We start from the raw sequence: 24,434 nt of genomic DNA on the forward strand, positions 1-24,434 counted from the left end.
GGCTACCCGATGCGAAAAAGCTCCCATGGCCACCATTCGGAAAACAATGGTATGCCGGATGCACAACTTTGATCATTGGAAATTCTCTTAAGGCTGGCATCCGTAAGTTCCATCGAGTGGTGCTGCATTACCATTGTCCAAACTCTTTGATAGAGACTCACGCTAGAATATCCTTAAGGCTTCGTTGCCTTCGACACATTCAAGTCTCTACTTCAGGATGAACATGGCAAGATATCCGGACCAAGGACTGTGATTGCCGGCTTCGGAGCCGGTTTCACAGAGTCTCTATTAGCAGTGACTCCGTTCGAAAGCATCAAAACACAATTGTTCGTTGTCACCTTACTTGAGTAGCCCTCAGCTGTTCGGGCCACAAACCGTTTTCAGGGTGCGCTGTGCAACTGACATACGGGAAACAGAATCGATGATAGAAAATCCCCAAATCCTCGCATGCGTGGATTCCTGCACGGTAGTAAGATCATCTTTCAGGAAAGAGGCATTCGGGGCTTTTTTCAAGGCTTCGTTCCTACAACAGCGAGACAGGCTGCCAACTCGGCAACTAGATTCTCAAGCTACACAATGTTGAAACAGTTGGCTCAGGGCTATGTCGCACCCGGCGAGAAGCTAGGAACTGCCAGTACATTCGCTCTTGGTGGGATAGCGGGCCTCATTACAGTGTACGCCAGCCTTCGTACCCGGGGCACAGCCTTGTGAACTATGTCCATCACTAGTCGATATGCTAATATTATTCCTACGCAGCTATGTTACGCAGCCTCTTGACACTGTCAAAACCAGGTGAGCCTTAAGAACCTGAACGTTGTGCCTATAGATGGGTATTAACTACTCAGCAGAATGCAATCGCTCGAAGCCAGTAAAAATTACAAAAACAGCTTCGTTTGCGCCGCGCGGATTTTCAAAGATGAAGGCGTGCTTACTTTCTGGTCAGGGGCTGTACCCCGTCTAGCAAGGTTGATCATGAGTGGAGGAATAGTATTCACGATGTTCGTTGGGAATAAGTCATCTTCGTCCATTCTTTCGGGTGCTAATTCATCACAACCAGGTATGAGAAGACAATGGAGACTCTCGACTCCATCGATCCTGAGAGAAAATACATATAACGCCGGAACAACATATGAAAAGGTAGTTGATGCTTTTTAGTTGTATATATGTCGAAGGCGGAGTTATCGGGTCCGAGGTTGGCAGGCTGACGTGAACTGTGTTTCACTGCCCCGATGGCCAATACCTACCAGTTAGTTGAGGATGATCGTTCAGGCTAAATATCATTTTTGGCGCTAATGTGGATGACAACTTTACTCCCCGACGGCATTTATCGAATCTTCTGCAGATATGGCTGCTATCTCCCGATCAGCCATCCAGGTTCTGACACTATCCATTACAGTCTCAAGACTTTCGCCGCCATCAAGGACATTGTCCAGATTATGCACTGTAATGCCGCTACGGTGGTCAGTGCAACGACTCTGTCCATAATTGTATGTGCGGATTTTGTCACCACGACCCATCCGAGCGACGCCTCCAAGAACACCTCTTCTTAACTCAACAAGTTCCTGCTCACGAGCTTCTTGTCTAGCCTCAGCCAATTTTGCTCGTAGCACTTGCCATGCCTTTTTCCGGTTCGCGTGTTGAGACCGGGAATCCTGCATTGAAACGACAATTCCAGTGGGTATATGAGTCAACCGGATAGCTGACTCGGTTTTGTTTACATGCTGACCTCCGGCTCCGCTCGCGCGCATCTTCTCAGTGCGGACTTCTTGGGGATCAACATAGTAGTCACTGTTCGGGTCGTCAAAATTTAGAGCACTGTCCATACCGACCCCGGCCTCTGGGAAGCTAGGAAGAACCATCACGCTGACAGCACTTGTATGGGTACGTCCCTTGGTCTCCGTGGCCGGCACTCTCTGCACCCTATGGACCCCAGACTCAGTCCTTAGAAGATCATAAGCTCCGTCTGCGTCAATCTCTACAACTGCTTCGCTCAGGCGATCATCCGAAGGCCCGTCTTGCACGTCGAGCTTGATCACATTGGACCGTAGGCCACGCCGAGTACAAAATGCAGTGTACATCCTCAAAAGCTCAAAAGCAAAAAGGCCGGCTTCGTCTCCACCTGCGCCGGGGCGAATTTCGAGTAGGCAGGGAAGATCTGCAAAGGGGTGGCGAGGAACAAGTGACTTTTTCAGTGTCTCTGATATGGCTGGCAAAGCACGGTCGCTGCTTTTTAAGTCTTCGATAGCAAGAGATCTTAGCTCGTCGTCGGTGTCTGGATCGTCAATCAAGGATCTGAGTTCCGAGAGGGACTGAGACCAGAACAATTATTGTTAGTCAAGATTCACGGGGAAAAAACAAATCTTTAATTCTCGACTTACCTCGTGCGCGCGATCCCATTCCCGCAAGGCTTTCGCGATTGATGCCAGTTCGCCCACTCGCTTCGCAATCTTTGCGTCAAATGAATCCGTAAAATGGGTGGAAAGCCTGGTATGCTCAGCCGCCAAGGAGCGAGCCCGGTTTAGTAACGCCGGCGAGAGATGAGCACCTGATGGAAAGATTAGCCCATAGGTATGCGAAAGACCCTTCGCTTTACGTAGCAGTCAAAGTATCCCTACTCGTGTTCAAGTTCCGCGGTTGCGAGATGGCCTTATGGCTCAATGTGGCTCGAGCAGATCGTGCAAGACATCGAGAGCATATCCATGAGAAGCTAAGCATTATGATATGTGGAATATGAGACAAAAAGAAGATATGGAAGAAAGAGCCCAATCCCAATGCTTTGCGCGCGTTCTCTGAAATGCGGGCTATGTGCTGGAACTATGCCTGATTAAAATGGGCTCAATCAAACACCTGCTTGTGGAGACAGGTGGTAAGTGCCGTGTCAATCACACTGCCGCTGAGCTGCAACCTATACACATTTATTAAGTAGGCAACTCCCGCCTTCAAATTTGTGGATTTCTAGGTGTATTTAGGACTTGATATACGTCCTCCTGGCTTTGTCACGTGAATATATTACGAATTCAATACGGTATGCTGTATTGGCTGTGTAAAGGCCAGACTGGAGGTTAAGCATAGTCTGCATGAGATAGAATATCTACGAAACTTGGTCAAATTGTATAAAGAATGCCTCGCTATGTAAATCACCTAGCGACCTCTTTCAAGGTCTTGTTGCGTGTTGCCTTCCTTCAGATTTCCCACAGTCCAAGCCCTCTACCTGACCTATCCTCACAGCTCACACCTTGAAGCAGGTTAAGTGCTTCTGAGGAGTGAATTTTATTATGCCCTGTTTGCCTGAGGCTTGTGTGATACCATAGGTCTCAACAATATCTTATGGGCTGAACTCCCAATATGCTCATTACTTTGGAGTCCTTCACAGTTTTCTTGGCCTGTTTTTCGGTTGGTCATGGCCTCCAGTCTCCGGAGATACCCCCGGATACTCCTTTGTCGTCTCTGGTAGCTTCGGCAAAAGCCCATCTTGCCAGTGGTTCTGCACGCGATGCTCTGCTCTACTTCGATGCGGCCGTCTCACGAGATCCAAGCAATTATCTCACAATCTTTCAGCGAGGTGCTGCTTATTTGTCTCTTGGACGAACTACGCAGGCGTTAGACGATTTTGAACGTGTCCTCCAGCTCAAACCAGACTTTGAAAGCGCGTTCCTCCAACGAGCTCGCCTCAGGGCCAAGACTGCTGACTGGGACGGTGCGCTGAGTGACTTCGAAAGAGCTGGTAAGAGGCTTTCGGAAGAGTATAGAGAAACCCAAGAGGCACGCGATGCCTCCCTGCAAGCACTCGACGCGGAGAAACGGGGTGCGTGGGACGATTGTGTAGGCCAAGCCAGTACAGCCATCCTCAAGGCGAGCACATCTCTGAGTCTACGGCAAACTCGGGCACATTGTCGCTTCGAAAAGGGTGAAGTGGAAGAAGGGATCAGCGACCTTGTTCATGTCCTGCAAATCTCTCCGGGCTTGATCGAGCCTCATTTGCAAATATCGTCGATGTCATTCTATGCTCTTGGCGACAGTGAACGAGGTATCTCGCAAATCCGCAAATGTCTGCATTCGGACCCGGATTCGAAAGCATGTTCTCGGCTTCACAAAAAAGAAAGGCAGCTAATGAAGAGGCTGGAGAAATTGCAAAATGCGATGGATTCACGAAAATTCAACAACGCTATCAACCTACTTGTAGGTGTAGGGGGTGATAAGGGTTTAATTGATGAGGTTAAGGACGACTTCGAGAGTGCGAAAGAGGCTGGCCACATCCATCCTGCAGCCCCGAGCAATTTACACACATCTCTAGTTGAACGGACGTGCGAAGCCTACCGTGAGGTTAGTGATTCCAGGAGATGATGCTATCTATTTGCCGCAGCTGACTGGAGGTGCTTGATTTCAGGTTGGTATGCTCAAACGGGCTGCTCCTTACTGCACCGAAATTTTCCGACTGAAACCACTTTCATTGGCTGCCCTTCTATTCAATGGTCAGGTGGCTCTTGACGAGGAGCGTTTCGAGGACGCTATTCGCACTCTCAACGAAGCCAGGGAACATCACCCGGGATCTCAGGAAGTTCAGACGCTTTTGCAGAAAGCACATGTGTTATTGAAACGCTCCAAGCATAAGGACTACTACAAAGTCCTGGGTGTTAGTCGTGATTCGGATGAGCGGACAATCAAAAGGGCTTATCGGCAGTTGACAAAGCAGCATCACCCTGACAAAGCCGTCTCCCAGGGCGTCTCAAAGGAGGAAGCGGAGAAGAAGATGGCCGCTATAAACGAGGCCTACGAAGTTTTGTCGGACCCCGAACTCAGAGCACGGTATGATAATGGCGACGACCCCAACGACCCCGAGTCACAGAGGGGGAATCCCTTCCAGGGAAACCCCTTTGGTGCCGCCGGCGGCCAGCAATTCTATTTCCAACAAGGCGCGCCGCATTTCAAGTTCTCGGGTCAAGGATTCAACTTTCCCCGAGGCTTTCCTTTCCGTTAGCATACTTCGTGTAAAACGGACCCTGCAGCTCACCCTGCAGTCTACCTCATTTCCCACATTCCTGCACTCCTGCGGTGCCCGAAATGCACGCTACCACTCCCCCGCCTATTGAGCTATGATCAATCCCGGCCTGCCCCACCCTCCATTAAAACAGCGAAGTGTACGTACTCAGTCAGATATGAAGAAGTGTGATACGATCTGCATTCTGTCCGCTCTCTCCGCCTCTTCCCCCTCCTATTCATTCTTTTTCTCTCCCTTTCATGACAGGAGTTTTAGATTACCACTAGCTAGATGAATGAATGCATCAAGGGAGGTGTGAGGCTTATCGCTTCGGTGCATCCGTCAATGGCACATAGCTAACCTGGAAAATCTTTTCCTTGTGAACAGAGCCATCCTCTTTCTTATCAACAACCCATATATACTGTCCACCACCGAGTCCAATGCTACTTATGGAGCTACCGTCATTTTCCACATCAACGGGTATGAACAAGCGTCCTGGGGCATGTAACTGCTCAATGAGCACGGGATGTAGCTTGTCTGCCGCTGCGCCCACGTGGATTGCGTCGTAAGGAGCCCCTTCCCTCCAGCCCAGCCGACCATCGGCGGTAATGAATTTCACTTTTCCGGATTCTAGGAGAGTGCGGCCCTGCTCTGACTTGCTCATGTTCGCCCTGGCCAGGTCAACGAGTTCCGGGATATGATCCACTCCGATAACCTGACCACTGGCACCACTGGTAGACGTGTCTATAACAAGATTGGCGAGGACATGTGTCAAATACCCGGATCCCGAGCCGATATCCAACACCCGGGATCCCGGCTTGAGGAAGTCAACCAAGTATTCGCAAGCATGGCCATGCATATGTGGTGCCGAAATCGTCGCTCCATGCCCGATAGGTTGCGGCGAGTCGGAGTATGGCCTCGATGGCGCGTAATGGGCGCGATCAACCTTGGAATTTCAGTGTCAGAATCTTCTGCTGTCAGGCAGTGAAAGGTGTTATTCTTGGGCTACTGGAGGATGCTGGGTAGTGGCAGCGGTAGAAGCAAAGTGATGCTCACGCCCATCATGGCTTTTTTCACCCGATCATTTTTAATCAGTCCTTCCTTGGAGAGATTCTCGATCAACTCAGTATTTGTGGAGCCGGAACAGTACCAAGCCATTGATAACTGCTTTTTTGTGAGTTTGCTCAGCAGTGTGGTTATCTCTATGTGCCTTTTCAGCATTCAGAAATCGCCTGTCGGATTGAAAAAATATCCCAGTCAGACAGCACGTAGGATGTTAAACTGATAGGTAGGATAGGCGCCTCCGAAGTAGTCATCTGCTGCGGGAGATTCCCATTATGTCAGTATTACGGAGTACCTTGTGCGGATTCCATCGGAGCACCATTGTATAAGTCGTAATACAGCAATCTCACTAATGCGTCATATCATATGATGATCGTAAGTACAGTTGCACTCTGGGCTGTTTTTATTTTGCCTATTGCCTCTGTGGCTTACTGGCCTTTCTGGCCTATGTGGTTACCTTTCTGGAGCAGGTATATATATTGACAGGCTGGTTGCTGTTGTTTCGGGATTTTATACCAACAGACTATCGGCTCTCCATATCAATCAAGTGATATATGCTTCTATGCACTCCGTAAATTGAGATGTAGTCTCACTCGGTAGTCCACATATATCCATTCATATACTCTGTATGGGGTACGTGATGGAGTAATTACATATATATGTTAAAAGGGTTAATAATACTGTACCGGACAAGCAGCAGTTGGATATTAATGATTTATACCATTCTTTTACATAGTAAATACCATTCTAACAGCTCATATATGACAAAGATTCCTAACACCAGAAATAGCCACACATGTTCTGTTCACGAAGTGAATACGGGCTCAAATGTTCAAATCTCTCAAGTCGTGATTACGGAGTACATGGATGCCGTTACACATAACTTTGGTTCCACATCCATTGAACGCCGCCGTCTCAACAACCAAGCCCAGAGCAAGAGAATGGTCAAAGTGAAATCAACTCACCAAGTCAGATAGGGCCACATGGAAGACCACAAGGTAGATCCAGACATCCAGATCGAGGTCGATACAATTATACTTGATTATCTGCTGTGCACCGCCATCAACACGTTCCTTTGCACACAAGAAAGAGAAAAGCGATGGCATCGCAAGGACCAGAATACCAATTGGTTGATCCAAACAGTCAATAGTATGTTGGAATACAAGCACCTTCGTAAGCACCAAAGATTGCGCTGACCATGGACACCGTCTCATCATGCTCACACTAGCCCTGACACCGATGCTGATACATGCCGAGACACTTTCCCAGGACATGCGCATCAAGCTTCAGCTTCTCGAATTCATCACTACATGCAATCAGATTCAATGCCATAACGTATCAGCAGACAATCAATCATTACGGCGTGGATTCGGGGAGCAGAAGGAAGGATTCGCGGTCACAACTGAACGTCAAGTCTTCCCACCACACTTGAAACCCGAGGTCCAGAGACCTCACATTTATACGAACAACAACCGTACCCAACCAAGACTGGACATCCCTCCTGCCATGGTTTATGCATTCATCTCTCTGTGCATCGTCGCAAATGACCATGTGTCAGACACTAACTGGGCCGATATTGCAGCCCAGCTCATGCTCAAGGCCGCGTCCGAGAAACATGAATCTTATGGGATCACAACGTCCGACACGTTTCATGAATTAATAGATCAAGTACCAGAGACTGTAAGAAAAACGCCTGAATGGCAACAAGTGGCTGATAAGTACGAAACGTACCTACAGCCACCGCTCGGGGTCCTCCCGTCCAGGCACCTGGAAACCACATTGAAACATCTGCATACACATCAACTCGGAACCATCATTATCGAGTTCCTGCTCGATCTCATGAGACGCTTGAACCCCCCCCTTCTGTTACAGCTTGAGAGAGGGAAACTATATGGACTGAGCCGAGCGGAAACACAGAGGCTGAAAGCTAAGGTCGGACTGCGATGATAATACTTCTGTCATAAAGACTACAATCAACATGGCACGTTTCTCACTTCGAGCGCATGAACTGCTATTCATAAATTATACTGATAGCCAAACAAGGGGCATCGGGAGCAATCTGAACGAAGTGTATTGTGAATGCCGTATTTTACAAACAGAGGAGCAGTAGGTGCCCTTAGACGAGCATAAAGGTCACTAGCCGAGCAACATCCGACGAGGATCTTCAATGTATTCCTTGACCTGAGGAAATCATAATCAGCCGAACGTGTCAAATAACCAAGAAAATGAACGAACCTTGACAAGGAAAGTGACCGCCTCTCGTCCATCCAAAAGTCGATGATCATAGGTCAGGGCAAGATACATCATCTGGAAATGTTAACGTCTGATATCAAGTCGAGGCTGGCAATGACATACTGGACGAATTTCCACTTTACCGTTCACAACTGCTGGCCGGTCCTTGATAGCATGGAGTCCAAGAACAGCTTCGAAAAGTCAGAAATTCATTCCGAAAAGAACCAGGGTGAGAGCACAGACCTGTCTGGGGCAAGTTGATGATTGGAGTGCCCATCAAAGAGCCGAAAACACCACCCTAGAAAAATGTCAATGCTTTTATCACCTCAATAATCATGCTGCTTACGTTGCTAATAGTGAAAGTGCCACCAGCCATATCCTCGATCGTCAACTTGTTGTCCCGTGCCTAAAAAAAAGATCAGTCTCGCACGATGCAAGCCTGTCGCATGATACTACTGACCTTCTTGCCAAGGTCTGCAATGGACTTTTCAATTCCGACGAGATCCATGGTTTCAACGTTACGGACAACAGGTGTCACAAGGCCCTTCTCAGTAGCAACGGCCACACTGATGTCAACGTAGTCGCGGTAAACAATGGTATCACCACCATTGGGGCCTTCGATTGATGCGTTAACGGCGGGGACGTCTTTCATAGCTAGGACACAGGCACGAGAAAAAGCGCTCATGAAGCCAAGCTTGACACCAGTTTTCTTCAATACATCATCCTTGTAGAGTTTTCGAAATTCCATGAGGGATGACATGTCAACTTCGTTGAAGGTAGTCAGTGAGGCAGCGGTGTTCTGGGACTGCTTCAGGCGCTCGGCTATTCTCAACCTCATTCTATTCATTTTCACCTATTACCCAAAAAAAGTAACAAAAGAGCCGCGAGTTAGCGAGTGTCAGAGAGACAAAACAGATGTTAAAGGGAACTTTGGACGCACCCTGCGTTCCTCACGACCTCCGAAGCTCGATTTAACGTCGGAAGGAGTTTCTGGCTTAGGAGCAGGAGGCTGTGGCTTGGAAGTAGGGGGCAATTCAGGCGGAGGCGATGGAGCTTTGGGGGGCTCTGAAGCTTGTGGCTTGTTGGACTCAGCAGGGGGGCGCTTCTCGACATCTGCGGGCTCCTTCGGCTTCTCAGCAGCTGTCTCCTCTTTTGGCCCAGGAGCGCCACCTAGTTCGAGTTTGACCAAGTCCTGCCCAACCGTTACAGTGTCCTCTTCGTTCACGAGGAGCTCCTTAATAGTTCCAGACTCAGGCGCATTGACTGATACGTCGATCTGCAATGGGTTGGCAAAACTTTCAAGTAATGAGGACAGTATGTGACATTCGCTGCAACCCTACCTTGTCGGTCTCGATTGTAGCGATTTCTTCGTCCCGCTCGACGTAATCGCCCACCTCTGCCGAACGGTAAGTGAAAGATTAGCAAAAGGGTCGATATTCTTACGCTTCGAAAATTGCTTCAATGTACCCTCGGTGATAGATTCTGCCATCTGAGGGACCTTTACAATGGTATCAGCTGCAGCGAGATCAGCGAAGAACGCCATTAGAAAGTAAAGCAAAGCGCGATACCGTAAGTTCTGATCTGATAGCCTCCGAGGCGGGCGAGACTGCTCCGGGGTACATTGGCTCTATGGAAAGTCCACGGTCAGCCAGAGCAAGTAAATGAACGTGAACCTCCGATGTCCTTACCCTGGGGACGAAACATGCAGCAAAACCGCGCCAGCCTTATGCCTTCTAAGCGCAAAAGAGGTAATACTCCTGCGAGCACCAATGCAAGGCAAGCGGGAGCATTGAGCTGTTCGAGGAATAGACCTCAGGTGTAGCTCGGATAGACGGTGAAATGGTAACCTAGACGCCATATTTCACCCGATTCGGTTGGGTGGTAAATAAGAATTCACCAGCAGGAGAATATGACGCGATTGTCTGGTCTGAGTAGAGAGGAAACCTTTGGCCCCAAAATAACCTACTGAAAACCTGTTCAATACGTCTTCACTCGACGTTGTAGTGCGGAAGTACAGAATAGCAAACTGACGGAACTTAAGTTAGCGTATGACCAGCGACGAAAGCTCAACCCCGGGCCGAAAGAACCGGAATTTCCCTCAACAGCACACGGACATCATCTGTATTCCATGCGCCCGGCAGATGACGGAGTATTATTATTACGCTTGTTCGGGCTTTCCGTAAAGACCAACGTGGCAGATTCAGCGCACCCTATCAAATTCACTAGAGACGCAGCTCAAGCCTGTATTAAGTGGTCAGGATTTCGAACAATCACTGGAAATTCCCAAATTCTTCCTTCAGCTAGCGTCTCTGTGCAGTCGGCGTCTCATATCCTCGTGTCTTCTTCCCCTACAACTTTGACAGATAGCAATCATGTCTGCCAACGCCGTTGCGTAAGTTGCTCTCAGAAGGAAGAATAAGCTGCTTTGCTAATCTCAATTCGCTTTCCAGGTCACTCTACCGACGGAGTCTCAAGCTTGCCCTTGACTGGGCAGTTCACAGACACGTATGGCGAGGACAAGCTGTGTATATTCGGTCACTCTTTGAGGCAAATAAGGACATCCGTGATCCTCGTCAACAAAGAGTAAACTCCCTCTGGCCCCAGCAATTCTTTGGCCGTTGAACAAGCCCAAGTCATCAACTTATACAAACAAATCTGGCAGGTGCTACTCCGCGAAACTGAGAAATTACTGGAAACCTGGAAACACCCGGATCCGTATCGCGCACCTACTGCCCCAGGTGGTAAGTCTGCTAAGTTAGAAAAAGGGCTGCATCTTGCGCAATTGACTGATAATGTCTTCTAGGCAGTAAATACGAGAGAAACCTTCCTGCTCGGCAGTTACCTTGTACGTTGCGTCATTTGACCTGTCGATTTTGCCTCGTCTGACATACGTCTTAGATGCTTCTCAACATGCGGATGCCCACTAAGCTGGGACGGCGTACCGGATCCATATATTTGCCTCAATTAGTCGAAGTTACAGAACAATGGGTTCCGTACTCGATAGACATGACCTTTCAGTAACATACCTCGGGACTTGTACCCTGGACGTTGCTTTAACAATTATGTTCCTGAAAGCCCAGAGACGCTTAAGTGACGTATTGTAAAAACTAAGCTGCAGGCCTTAAGTTTACTTCGCATCAGATATACTGAGATTTTCCTAGTCTCCGAGAGCCAAATTCCATTAAGAAAGCTGTCGGTATCATTCAATGCCCGTAAGCATAATGTACAACCATAAATCAAAGCATAAAAAACAGAGCCATAATTGTGCCCAGTCCAGAACCCCGTTATCACATCATGAGAAACCAAAGCACGCCGTTTGAGAAAAACCCGAACAAGAAAGAAAGAAAAATAGGACAATTAAAGCTCCTGGCTAGGACCCTTTCCACTCTTGGGAGTCTTCTTGGGTAGAAGGTCTGAAATTTGGTTAGAAAATACCACCAAGGCGAAACCCAAGGGCAAAACTTACTTTGGTGGATGTTGGGCAAGACACCACCCTGCGCAATTGTGACATGTCCAAGCAGCTTGTTCAATTCCTCATCATTGCGAATGGCAAGCTGGAGATGGCGAGGAATGATACGAGTCTTCTTGTTGTCACGGGCAGCGTTGCCAGCCAACTCCAGAATTTCAGCGGCGAGATACTCAAGAACAGCGGCCAAGTAAACCGGAGCGCCTATATACAAAAGATACTATGGTCAGGACCGAGGGCGCCCAAAGGCAAAGACAATGAGCTAAATCGGGAAAAGCCTTACCAGCACCAACACGTTGAGCGTAGTTGCCCTTGCGCAGCAGACGGTGAACACGACCAACGGGAAAGGCAAGACCGGCCTTCGAAGAGCGCCTAAAGTCGAGATGTCAGCACGGCTCGGGATGTTGATGGGAAATGGGGTGGGTGGTCTTACGACTGCGCGTTCTTGCTGCCGCTGGCTTTGCCTCCGGATTTGCCTCCAGTCATTTTGTCTGATCAAGTGGTCAAGGTCTAAAACCGTTGTAATGGTTGTGGTGGAGTGGATGGTTTTTTGAGAAAGCGACGCGGTTGACGTGTAGTAAGTGGATAGTCGTTGAGGTAAACCAGAAGAATGGATGGTCAGCGCGAGGAAGTCCAGGAGATTTATAATGACGCGCTCAGGGTGACGTTGGCCTGCCCAAACACCGTTCAGATCACCTCTCGCTTAGCGGGGCTGACCAATCACCAAAAAGATCATGGTTCAGCGCTCCAATAGCTTGGCTACATATGTGAGCTATGATCTGTGTGGCCTAGCATAGTGTTTGTGTTCCAAATCAAGTTAAGTGCTGTAATATTTTAGTGTAATAATTATTACAGCCGTCTTGGCATAGCTCCGCCCTAGTGTCCATAGTAGTTCAACATATTTACCTTGCTTTAATCATACAGATCATACCAAGCTGTGACTGTATTGAAATTCTGTCTCTTTCGCGCACTTCAGATCAACTGGGTTTCAGAGGCTGGTATAAGTAGCGCGCCTCCCTCGTCACCGCGTCTCCATTATTCTCATCTTCCTTCTCAATCCATCTGCACAACATTCGGACCTCCAGTTCTCTCAACGCAACCACAATCTGTTCTCTCTAATTCTACTTGCTCGATAACTTTTTTTTTCGATAATCTTCTATTCACAAAAATGCCTCCCAAAGCTGCCGAGAAGAAGCCTAGCACTGGTGGCAAGGCGCCCGCTGGAAAGGCTCCTGCTGAGAAGAAGGAAGCGGGCAAGAAGACCGCTGCTGCTGCCTCTGGCGACAAGAAGAAGCGTGGCAAGACCAGGAAGGAAACCTACTCCTCTTACATCTACAAGGGTAAGTAATATTACTAGTTATATGTGGTGCGGAGGCTTATCACGTTGCAGTTCTCAAGCAAGTTCATCCCGACACTGGTATTTCGACTCGTGCCATGTCTATTCTGAACTCTTTTGTCAACGGTATTTCCCACTCCTGGAAACCTTTTTGATGCCGAGTGTATTCTGATCCATTCCAGATATCTTTGAGCGCGTCGCTACAGAGGCTTCGAAACTCGCTGCTTACAACAAGAAATCGACCATCTCGTCGAGGGAGATCCAGACTTCGTGAGTGATGCCCCTATCTACTATATGAATTGCACTAATTGTTTTCAAGTGTTCGGCTCATCCTCCCTGGTGAGTTGGCGAAGCACGCCGTTTCGGAAGGCACTAAGGCTGTCACGAAGTACTCTTCTTCTGCCAAATAGGCATTTCGCTTGTTTCTTTTCCCTTGTGTTTGTTTCTCGGGATTGTCATTTTTACTGCCTCCTTATCTTCATGGTTTTGAGGCGGTGGGTTACAGGGTGTTTGAGGATCTTTTAATGTGTCATGGGATGGTTTGATTTTGCTTTTTTTCTTTATTTTTTGCCCTGATGCCCTTGGGTTAAATGTGTTCATGGTTCATTCGGGACGAGAATGCGGTGTAACATAACTCGGATTTTAGGGGCTGGTTGCACGATTTTCCTTCCCCCGCCATAAATCGGAATCTCACTTGCTTTATGCAACATATTCTCCTGGACAGTCATTCGCTTCGAATTGATAGAATTGGGAATAAATAGAAACATTCTCGATCGGTTCGGGTTTCATACTTGCCATATCGCGGACCATTCGCTGTGTTCTTTCACTCATCATCCAAAACCTCTACCTCATCGATCGCCCCTTCACGGCCCTGGAAGACAGTAGTGTCTGACTCGCTAAGCACATGTACGATAGGTTTCCCCTGAGCAGATACCCCGCTCTTCCAGTGTGCCCAGTCTTCTTTATCTTTGATAATGAAGCCGATAAGCATGCTTGGATCCATGTCTCGAATGTGTATTCTCCTGAGGCGTCGAGTATGATAAGTTTCGATTTCTTCATCTGCGTAAGGTTCATCGATACTGTGATGTGGCAACGCTGGGCGGGTCTGATGAGGGTCAAGGTAAAATAGGTGTGACCCTTGAACACCGACGAAGTAATGCGATGCTGACGGGCGTCCACTGCTAAATTGGTCACTTCTGGTCCGGCAGTCCTTCGATCTGTTCAGTGAAAACGTACCCTGCAATTCCCACGGATTGGGGGAGTTGCAATGTGGTCTTTAACGCGTCCCAATACACGGGAGTAATACGATCGATTCCCAGTCGCGTCCCAATTAATATCAGCGTGGGCCTGAAAGACCCTCTTTCGTCGTGGGCAGCATCCAGGAATTTATCTTCGTGTACATCCGCTGTATCATCGGTCATGTAAACACCAAGATCGAGGCTTCCATGTTGAGACACAAGGGCCCTAGACTCATATGTGAGCTACGTTGATGGTCCGATGTAATTGAGACATACTGTATGCATCTGGCGGTTGCGGAGGGCCCGAACCATTCCCCGGGATATTTGTTACAGAACTCGGCACCATGCTGGACAAACCGATGTATTGAGAACGGTGCATCCGGGTGATCTGCGAACTGTGACAAGAGCCGAGCCTCCCCTTCAGTGTTGATTCCCCGACGCCAACCTATGGGCAAGTTAGCTCACTGCGGCTTGAAATACTGGAGCTATTGGTGAAAGGTTTGACGTTGGTTGATACCTCGGCCGAGTAGCAATATCGACATCGCGTTCGCCAGAAGACTTTGCCCTGACCTTATCATGCAACCCCATCCTGTGTCAGATGTGAATCCTTGTTGGTCCACAAGCTGGCTTCTCAGTCGCACGCTCAATGTCATTGCGGAGTACGCATCCTGTTTGATAGGCTTCGGTATTAGGGGAAAGTTGGATCTGTAGGTAATCCAGATCCTTGATTCGAAGTCGAGAAGAAACGATTCAGGCCAGCCCTGTTCGTCTAATTGGCCCGGCATTGTAGCCTTTGGGTTTAGCTGGTTTGGTCCTTCTTCGTTTGCCAGTCGCATTGATTTGGGCGATGCTATGGACGCATGAGCCTGAAGAGAAACAACTACTTTTGTATCTGGCGAGGCTTACCGGTGCGCCTATTGTCTCTCTCAGTACCATCTGTTACATATTTTGTTCCCAGGCACCATATGGGGTTTCCTGGTTGGTCATTCCTGGGTGCAGGGTCCCAGATATATTGTATAATTCGCTTGCAACGTTCCATGTCTACTCCGTTCATTTTGAATGGCGTTTTGACAAGGCTTGTATGGCGGTCTCTGCGAAGTGCTGAGGGGCGCTCTGACTGAATACTTTGCTTTTGAATGTTGGTATTTGTCTCACGTCGATGTTGATCTGCTGCCTATGCACATTGGTATATGAAGGTTCACCCTAGTGACCTATTAGTATCAAAAAAGGTGTAGCTGTGTAGGGGACAGACATACAGCTGTGTTTAGTCAACTGTTATTGATATGGTGATTTATGGTCAGTACGGAGTAGTGGCTACCTGTTTCTAGGTCCCCAATGATTGTTGTGCCTTAATGAGGGGTTCCGTCATACTGTAGCAGTCACGAGAACGGCTGTATACGTGCACATATATATAATCTCTCTCTCGACTGCCGTAGTGGGAGTGGCATATTACATCCTACAGCGCATGGCCAGCTACTTGACCACACAATCCAGAAAATATTCATAGCTTATGGCGATTACATAGGTAGTGATCAGTAAAGTCATACAAGCCTCGAAAAGAACCCAATGACATACTCCCGTCATAGGAGGCTGTCACCACGTAGATAAGGATACAAGGGTAAATACGTCACATGCTTACGAGACTCCATACACCGCCTTCAATGTCAAATCTTGGCACCACCAAGTTCCATCTTTTAAGAGAACCCAGCAGGCAGAGATTTTTTAACATATAAAAACCTGTGTGGAATACATTCGGAAAAGCCACAATGTCAGCGCGCTACTCAGTGTAAAGGAGAGCTTTGATATTGAGCCGAAGAGAGCACGCTCAGAGAATCGATTATACCACCGTAATAGCACCGAAGGGAAAAGGGTGGAAGACATGGCTCGCCACAGCAAGGCGAAAGTACGCAGGAACAACCAGAAGGCCGCGACAAAAATGTCCCACACAGGTCCATCACCTCGCATATAATTAACTGACCATAACCGACTGACTGGTTGCAGCTCACAGACAACACCAGCTCACCATGCAGCAAGAAGCACGAAACACAGAGGGGCGCAATATATGGCGGACGGGTACTAATTTTCGTCACCAGGCAGTGCAGTTTGTGAGTGCAGGACTACAACAAAATGAAGAGAAACAACTGGATTCTTTGGACAACATGCAACACGAGGAAATAGCAATGACACCACTTGAATTGCCCCCAGAACAAGCATGCAACGAAGAGTCCATGGGATATCCGCACCCTGCTATTATTGCCCCGGATGGGGAGATTCCCACATATACCGAGCATACAGACCACATCACCTCCGCAGGGGACAACACCAGCGAGGACGAAATAGTGTTTACTGGCCGGCACCATAAAACAGAGTACGCTCGAGGACCACCAGACAGAATCCGATCTCCGATATCAAGGCCACCCAGGCAACACAACGCTAGGAGCCCTGCTCGTCAAGAAGAGCATGAAAACTCCGACTGTCGCCGAGGACACGAAAGTAGCACCCAGCATAATTGCTTAAGGCAGCCATGGCGATCACATCACAGCCACGAAATACCGATCCAATCATGTCCCACGACAGGAAACACGACGGCGGACCAACTGCATACCACGAAATTGTCACTGACAGCGCGAATCGAACGAATACAGCCGCGCGCCATTAGTGAGAGTGTTGATTTCATACCCTTCAATTCCAGGCGCCCATCAACCAGGAAGAACTATACGAAACTTCTCGAAGACGAAGAAAATGACATATTGGCCGATTACATCGCGAATATTGACGATGACTACGAAGAATCTTATCAGTGGACTGATTTGTATCGCAGTACAAGTACCGAGTCCGGCAACGGTCAAATTACCAGGCTGGCGTCTGCGCTTGTCTCCGCTGAACCAATCAATGGCAACTATTCCGAGTCAGCAAACAACGAGGAGGAAATAATCCTACGTGAACGCGGTCAAATGTTGGCTGAATGCGAAGTTGAGAAGGATCACGGCCTGACTTCCAGACCTATGCTCAGTCGACTACATTCAAACACTCAACACATACTGAAGACGCCAGGATTTACTGCTAAAACAAATGGATTCGGGGTGCTCTGCACGAGTTCAACGGACGAGGCCCATAGCTCCACGAGCTCTTCCGCATGCAGTGATACTGAAACGAAAGAAATCGATGGGTTTGTCCTTGAAAGTGAAGCTGAGCGTTGCGAGCACTCGGAGACCGAGAGAGAGAGCAGTTATCGGTCTCGGTCGCACCGTAACCGCAGTAAAGCAAAAGAAGAATATTTTGTTTCGGCAACCGCCTTTGCCGATGCATTGGAGTCGGACCCATTTTATGGATTCGATATAATGGACTTCAACAGACCCAGCCTGCGGAACAAAACGAAAGGGAAGCAGCCTGCTTTTGATCTGTCATTATCTGATAGCGAGTTGGAATTGGAACTGAAACGGGCATGGCGGAATGACAGAGAGAAGAAAAAGACAAGGAAACAGAAGAGAGAAGAGCTTCGTGCTGAAGGCCTACTCGGTCGAAATGCAAATGCGCCTGATCTCAGAGCGAAGTATTCAAGTGGCTTTGATGTCGAGGATCTGAAATCGGAAATGCGCAATTTCTTGCTATCGTCGAAAGACAGGTATGAGTTTCCCTATAGCCGGAATTGAAAGTCATAAAGTTAGAGTGCTGAAACCGGGGCTTTGTTCAGTTTGTCTCTTCCACCCATGTCTAAACATTACAGGAAGTTTGTGCATGACATGGCAGACGCACTGTCACTCAAATCGCAGTCCCGCGGCAAAGGGTCGTCCAGGTTTCCCATGCTTTACAAGATCTCCCGCACCCCGAGGTATACACAGAAAACAATCATACAGGTCGACAAAATATTCTCGAAAGCGCAATTCTCTCACCGTGGCCCCAAGTCACGGTCCCAGAACAACAAGAAACCGGCAAAGGCTCCCCGTGGTCGCCCTACATCCTCTGTCAGCTACATGGAAGGCGACGTCGTTGGAGCATCAGCACCGGAAATTGGAGCGGAAAACAAGGGAAGAGCCATGCTCGAAAGGATGGGATGGAGTTTGGGAACCCCGCTCGGTGCCATAAATAACAAAGGCATTCTGTTGCCGGTTGCGCATGTCGTGAAGAATTCCAAGGCTGGCCTGGGGTAGATAGTTTCGAGCGATTGTATAAGCCCTAGTTACATCTTATATGGTTGTCTAAGGCTAAGTGGTGGACCTCCTCCAACAGTGATATAAGTTTCCACACCAAACAAGCTTGTCAACGTTCTTAAACTCCTTCCATGAGATGATGGATGGAATGAATCAGAGAAGTGTCTCTGCTAGAATGCTTTATGACATATTCAACAAGGCAATTATTGTATTTGTGACTATGATTGTCCGCTAAACTATGACGTTCACAACATATTGGTCAACATAACTCTCTCACTATGAGACGGATGAGCGAACGAACAGATGAAGATCAATAACAGTCACCTAGCGTGAAGTGTTAGGTCATAATGCTAGTCTTTGCTACCTTGTTGGCGGCTGGGCATGGCCGTACTTTCTTAAGTGTGTAAAAAGCTGAGTTTTGGACGGAAAGACAGCATTGCAGGTGGTACAAATCAACTCGGGAGAGTGACCCAGAGCCTGCCGAGCCGCTTTCCGAGCGCGCTTCTGTTTGGCTTTGCCAATTTTTTTGATTTCAGTCGATGGATTCTGACCCAAGCCGGAGGCTGACAATTGTTGAGATAGTAAATCCACAGTATCGTCTTCCCTCTCAGACACATCGTCCGAGCCCGTGGGATCGAAAATGGTTTCGCTCGACTCGTCGCTAGCATATCTCACAGGAGATATGTTATCAGCTTTCGTGAATGCACGGCGATATTCATCTTGTGTGTCTTGCATGACGGGCGCAATGTTTTGATCAGTATCAGCATTGTGTCCACCTTGGACCTCACCACTCTCTTCATGGCCGAAGGAGGAAGCTGCTGAGCCGTCATTGCATTGCTCTAACTGAGCATGGTCACTGTATGGCGCCATATACTGGTCAAGATTGAGGGACTCATTCTCTGCTCTCATCTCCCAGCGAAGCTGTTTGATGGCCTTAACGTGTTTCTTGCTACGTTCATGTGCGTTGAATTGGTTCAGGCTCTTAAAAGCTTTCCGGCAAACGATGCACTCGAACCGCTCGAGTTCAGATTCAGAACTATCCGGATTCTCTTTCTCGGCCTCTTCTGACTTCGCCCAGTCTGGTATAACATGCTCACGCAGCTTTGCTTGATTCACTGCTCTTGATTTGGCAGCTTGTGCAGCGGCTGTTTGGCGGAGGAGCTCCCGGCGCTGCGCTTCGCTTTGGATGCCACTTTTATAGCGCGGATCCCTCTTTTTAACAAAGCCCACAAGCGATCTAACAGCTTCGTTAAATTCGCGGATACCCTCCTCTCTCAGTCGCTTATTTTCTTTCTCCATCAATCTGCGCACGCGACGATCTGGAGCCTCGGAATAACGGTAAATATCTTTCCAGGCGAATGATTTCTTGGTTGAGAAGCTGCTCCAGACGGCATAGAAGGGCCGTACGACATCTTCAAAAGTATCACTTTGTGACCCGAAAGTCGGATAGTCGACAAATTCCAAATTTTCTGCGCGACATGCCATTTCTTCCTCGAGAGCAAGCCGGCTGAATACCGCTCGAAGGCCGCCGTAGAATCCAGATGGGGAATCCGAAAAATCCATTCGAGGACTGAACTTGGAGAACAGCTTCAAGATGTCACCGGACGTTGTCATCCGGCTATCATAGCAGTATTCACTACTACCTGGCTGCCCATCGCGACCCAGAAATGCATCTTGGTGAGTATCATACCATGCACGCTCCTGAGGATCTGAAAGAACTTGATATGCAGATTGAATTTCTGCAAATAGTTTTGTTGCAGCTTCGACATTGCCGTAGTTTTTATCCGGGTGCAGCTCGAGAGCTTTTCTTTTGTATGCTTTTCTTATTCTTGATGTGAATCGAAGAGATGAATGTCAGCCTAACAGGCACATGGCAGATTTTGAAGTTATAATCTCACTCATCTGTGGAGGCATCCTGTTGTATCCCCAGGAGTTCATAATAATCTACCTTCCTCTCTTTAGACGAAGGTTCGGCAGAATATGCATTCTCCTGAAAACTTGTAGATTGAGATTGGCCCATATCTTAGGGTATTGACAGCCTGGCCCAGATAAAAATCACAAAAAGAAAAGTACGTAATGACAATATACATTAAATTCTGAGTCTCCACCAGACATCAAGTGTGGAATAGGCAGTACTTATCTTCTTTTTTTTTTTTTACTATAGCCATTTCCTCTGTGGAGAGGCATTAGAATTTATAATAGTTTCATGATCTTTTACCTTGGTAGTTACTGATTACACTGCATACTTGCTACTCTTAATGCAGGGACATAGCTCAGCTAGTGTCAAAAAAAGGTCCACTAGTGTTGCTGTGTTGGTGGAACAAGTAACTACAGGTCAGCTGACCCTTACTAAGGAATTTGGGTAACTAAAAGTAGGTCAGCCAACCTATTATATGCATAGTCATGTGTACGTGCCATTATATATTATTTATTAACTATAGATAGTTAACTACTAGGAATATAACTATCTTCCCCTAACTATACTATCTTATATATAGTATATACTACTATTTAGTAGTATATCCCTAGCTTTCTAGGAACTAATTTAGGACTATCTAATTAATTATTTATTTTACTAGAATTAAAATCATTATATAATAAGTAATGCTGTAGTGGCATTCCCTATATCTATTGATTAACTTTTATAGATAAGTAAAACCATATTAATATGTTATAACACCTTCTATTTTAGGAAAAAAGTTAATATAACCTGATATTTGCCCCTACTAACTTTCTGGTATTCCTTCTTTATTAAGAAAGATACTCTTATCTTTATTACCTTTATCTTACTATTCTATTAGATACCTACCTCTACTTATTAGTCTATTATAAACCTTAAATTATTATTTAAGTATTATATTTCCTTGACTATATTTATGAATAGATTTTATTAGTGATTTAAATCTATTATTAAGTAATTATTATTATATTAAAAATTATTATTAAAAAATTATTATTATTCTTTAATTAAACTATCTACTTATATAACTAATAGTATAGATAAGTAGCTAATATTAGTAGCTATATAACTCTAGTCTTTTGAAGAAATAGGTTATAGTTTTACTAAAGACTTTAATCTAGATACTATTACTTAGCTTATATTTATATTATAATATTAGAAGAATCCTAACCTTACTAATATTAGGTTTCTAGATAACTAGATATATATTAAAGCAACTCTTAGAGCTATAGTATAATACTTTCTAAAATAGACAGAATTCCCATAAGATAACTAATAATATCTGTTGGAATAAGATACCACTATGATTATGGATATGAAACCCTAGACTGATGAGTACATTGTCTGGACGCCTTTTTGGCCTAGTAGTATTATTATTCAATAGTTATAAGCCCAGTTTGCCCTACACAGCAGGCATAATTAGATGCCTCCTGTACCCCCTGAGCCCCTAGGTTTAATTCTAAGAGAAGGCATGAAACTTTTCAGACTGCGCAGGAGTATGTGACCTAGGCTGTGCATTATAAATAGTCTAGTGTCTGACTAAGTGGATATAGATGCCTACGGACCCTATATTGCCTGAACCAACCCAGACAGCTCTAGTATGTGAAGGTTTAGGTATACTGTGACACACTATACCTAGGGGGGTGTGTTGGAATAAGATACCACTATGATTATGGATATGAAACCCTAGACTGATGAGTACATCATCCAGATGCCTTTTTGGCCTATTGGTATTATTATTCAATAATATCTTACCTTCGTTATAGAATATTTAAAAATAATAACTAGATAGTCTAGAAGCCCCTAGAATAACTATAAGGATTTATACTAAGAACTCCTATTCCTTACTATCTATCTTTTATTAAGAAAGAAATATTATTTAATATACTGAAAGTGTAGTGGGCAAGGCCTGCTGTATGCTTGAGCCTATCAGTACTTATAAGCTGCCTCAGGCACTAATAACTTTTAGCTCTGACTGAAATTATAAGCCTACTAGGTTATATAATCTTACTTATAGTTTATATATATCTTTTCTTATCTAGCTATTATGGCCCTAGTTAGAACCCTTTAGTAATTTCTTACTATCCAAACCTAGGTCATAGGTTAACCAGCTTCTAGCCTATAATATTAGAAATTACTTACTCTAAGATAGTTAGAAGAAGAGAGAAAGATATAGCTAAACCAGTAAGACCTAGCTAAATTAATAAGAACTAGCTAAACTAGTAAGACCTAACTAAACTAGTAAGACATAGCTGAACTAATAAGATAGATAAATTAATAGAATTAATAGTATATAATAATACCTGAGAATTAATCATAGTAGATAAACCTAGTAGGGAATAACTATAGGTGTAGGGTAGTATATAAACTAACCCCCTTACCTAAATAGTATAATAGTCAGTAAGGGTAATAAGTTAAATAAACTAGATAGAAGGATGATAGGCAGTAGCTACCCCTATATTAGGTAAGACCTCTATAGTACCTACCCTAGCTATTATATTAGTAGATAATAGAATAAGAAGACTGAAGCTAGTACTACTAGATATAGAGATATATAATAATATTAATAAGACTATATATTATATCTTCTACTCTAAGCTAGTAGTAAAGCTATAGATTAACTAGGTAATAATTAGTTCCTCCTTTAGCTATATATAATATACCTTTAGTAGGTTAAAGAGGAATATAGCTATAGTAAAAACCTTATAAATAAATTAATATATTTAAGATCTACCTATAATAACTATAAATATATTAATTAGTATACTTAACTAACTTAACCTTATATTTTAAAATAAAAACTATATAAAGGAGGCTATAGCTATATAGCTTATATTAAGGTAATTACCTATTTAGTAAGATACTAGTAGACTTTAACTAATTACTAATAGAAGTGGGGGATTATAATTAGATAGATAATATAAAGTAAAGCTTTATAGATAGTATCCTTAGCTAGGAGATAAAAGTATAACTCTTTAACTTTATAAAGGACCTAAACTTTAAGAAATACTACTAGTAGTCATAGATAATTATAGACTAAATTAAAGCTAGTTATATATAACGAGTAGTATAAGTAAGATAATAAGAAAGGAATATATTAGCTATAAACTATAGCTACCTAGCCTATATTCCTACTACCCTAGTAGTACCTATAGTAGTAGCTATAGGTATTAGTAATTCTATAGATTAGGAACTAATTATTGTGTGTATACTCACATGCACATGCCATTGTATGTTATTTATCAACTATAGATAGTTAACTACTAGGAATATAACTATCTTCCCCTGAGTATACCATCTTATATATAACATATACTACTATTTAGTAGTATATCCCTGGCTTTCTAAGAACTAATTTAGGACTATCTAATTAATTATTTATTTTACTAGAATTAAATTCCTTATATAATAAGTAATATAGCAGTAGTATTCCCTATGCCTATTAATTATCTTCTACTATTAAAACTATATTAATATATTATACTACCTTCTATTTTAGGAAGAAAGTTAATATATATTCACCTCTACTAACTTTCTGCCATCCTCCTTTATTAAGAAACCCTTACCTTTATTACCTTTAGCTTACTATTCTAATTAAATACCTACCTCTACTTATTAGTCTATTATAAATCTTAAATTATTATTAGTTAAGTATTGCATTTCCTTAACTATATTTATTAATAAATTTTATTAATTATCTAAATCTATTATTAAGTAATTATTGGTAGCGCACACTATACATGAGACAGTATGGTTAGGGGAAGATAGTTATTAATTGTTACTATGGTATTATCAAAAGGTTAATAAGCAACCTTAAATATATATAATACTAGATATATATAGTATGCCTATAACATATCCCTATAAAGTTAAAGAAAAACTAAAAAAAAGAAAAGCTTCTAGTAATCTAAAAAATAAAGTTATAAGGAAATATATATATAGAAAAACCATAACTAAAAAAAGAAATAAACTATTAGAAAAGTAATCTAATAACCTTATATACTACTAATA

General features: G+C 45.0%; 9 protein-coding genes across 9 annotated transcripts; 4 read left to right on the top strand and 5 right to left on the bottom strand.

The window, feature by feature from the left end:
- Positions 1–1,307: 1,307 nt before the first annotated feature.
- Positions 1,308–2,715, bottom strand: CDV56_106489 (putative mitochondrial translation release factor (RF-1); the record flags this gene model as incomplete). The annotated part of the gene is made up of 3 exons (XM_026760108.1): positions 1,308–2,309; positions 2,379–2,545; positions 2,616–2,715. 3 exons carry the CDS (start codon positions 2,713–2,715, stop codon positions 1,308–1,310), a joined length of 1,269 nt encoding a protein of 422 aa, XP_026613511.1.
- A 630-nt stretch (positions 2,716–3,345) lies between these two features.
- On the top strand, positions 3,346–4,978 carry CDV56_106612 (DnaJ and TPR domain protein; the record flags this gene model as incomplete). Its single annotated transcript, XM_026760231.1, has 2 exons — positions 3,346–4,323; positions 4,388–4,978. The coding sequence occupies 2 exons, from the start codon at positions 3,346–3,348 to the stop codon at positions 4,976–4,978; spliced, it is 1,569 nt and encodes a 522-aa protein (XP_026613512.1).
- Positions 4,979–5,300: 322 nt separating this feature from the next.
- Positions 5,301–7,146, bottom strand: CDV56_106719 (protein-L-isoaspartate O-methyltransferase; the record flags this gene model as incomplete). The annotated part of the gene is made up of 2 exons (XM_026760338.1): positions 5,301–5,924; positions 7,006–7,146. The coding sequence occupies 2 exons, from the start codon at positions 7,144–7,146 to the stop codon at positions 5,301–5,303; spliced, it is 765 nt and encodes a 254-aa protein (XP_026613513.1).
- A 109-nt stretch (positions 7,147–7,255) lies between these two features.
- Positions 7,256–7,987, top strand: CDV56_106824 (uncharacterized protein; the record flags this gene model as incomplete). Its single annotated transcript, XM_026760443.1, has 1 exon — positions 7,256–7,987. The coding sequence occupies one exon, from the start codon at positions 7,256–7,258 to the stop codon at positions 7,985–7,987; it is 732 nt and encodes a 243-aa protein (XP_026613514.1).
- A 189-nt stretch (positions 7,988–8,176) lies between these two features.
- Positions 8,177–9,815, bottom strand: KGD2 (putative dihydrolipoamide succinyltransferase; the record flags this gene model as incomplete). The annotated part of the gene is made up of 9 exons (XM_026760496.1): positions 8,177–8,221; positions 8,276–8,347; positions 8,396–8,463; positions 8,516–8,570; positions 8,619–8,678; positions 8,733–9,125; positions 9,213–9,548; positions 9,613–9,668; positions 9,716–9,815. 9 exons carry the CDS (start codon positions 9,813–9,815, stop codon positions 8,177–8,179), a joined length of 1,185 nt encoding a protein of 394 aa, XP_026613515.1.
- Positions 9,816–11,629: 1,814 nt separating this feature from the next.
- HTA1 (histone H2A) lies at positions 11,630–12,224 on the bottom strand (the record flags this gene model as incomplete). Its single annotated transcript, XM_026760671.1, has 4 exons — positions 11,630–11,685; positions 11,739–11,942; positions 12,022–12,110; positions 12,172–12,224. 4 exons carry the CDS (start codon positions 12,222–12,224, stop codon positions 11,630–11,632), a joined length of 402 nt encoding a protein of 133 aa, XP_026613516.1.
- A 682-nt stretch (positions 12,225–12,906) lies between these two features.
- On the top strand, positions 12,907–13,484 carry HTB1 (histone H2B family protein; the record flags this gene model as incomplete). Its single annotated transcript, XM_026760730.1, has 4 exons — positions 12,907–13,078; positions 13,129–13,200; positions 13,257–13,344; positions 13,394–13,484. The coding sequence occupies 4 exons, from the start codon at positions 12,907–12,909 to the stop codon at positions 13,482–13,484; spliced, it is 423 nt and encodes a 140-aa protein (XP_026613517.1).
- Positions 13,485–16,336: 2,852 nt separating this feature from the next.
- On the top strand, positions 16,337–18,463 carry CDV56_107272 (putative R3H and G-patch domain protein; the record flags this gene model as incomplete). Its single annotated transcript, XM_026760891.1, has 2 exons — positions 16,337–17,937; positions 18,040–18,463. The coding sequence occupies 2 exons, from the start codon at positions 16,337–16,339 to the stop codon at positions 18,461–18,463; spliced, it is 2,025 nt and encodes a 674-aa protein (XP_026613518.1).
- A 360-nt stretch (positions 18,464–18,823) lies between these two features.
- Positions 18,824–20,077, bottom strand: CDV56_107399 (putative C2H2 finger domain protein; the record flags this gene model as incomplete). The annotated part of the gene is made up of 1 exon (XM_026761018.1): positions 18,824–20,077. The coding sequence occupies one exon, from the start codon at positions 20,075–20,077 to the stop codon at positions 18,824–18,826; it is 1,254 nt and encodes a 417-aa protein (XP_026613519.1).
- Between the last annotated feature and the right edge of the window lie 4,357 nt (positions 20,078–24,434).

Source organism: Aspergillus thermomutatus, assembly GCF_002237265.1.
Source record: "Aspergillus thermomutatus strain HMR AF 39 chromosome Unknown NODE_125, whole genome shotgun sequence".
In the NCBI taxonomy this organism is placed as follows: domain Eukaryota; kingdom Fungi; phylum Ascomycota; class Eurotiomycetes; order Eurotiales; family Aspergillaceae; genus Aspergillus; species Aspergillus thermomutatus.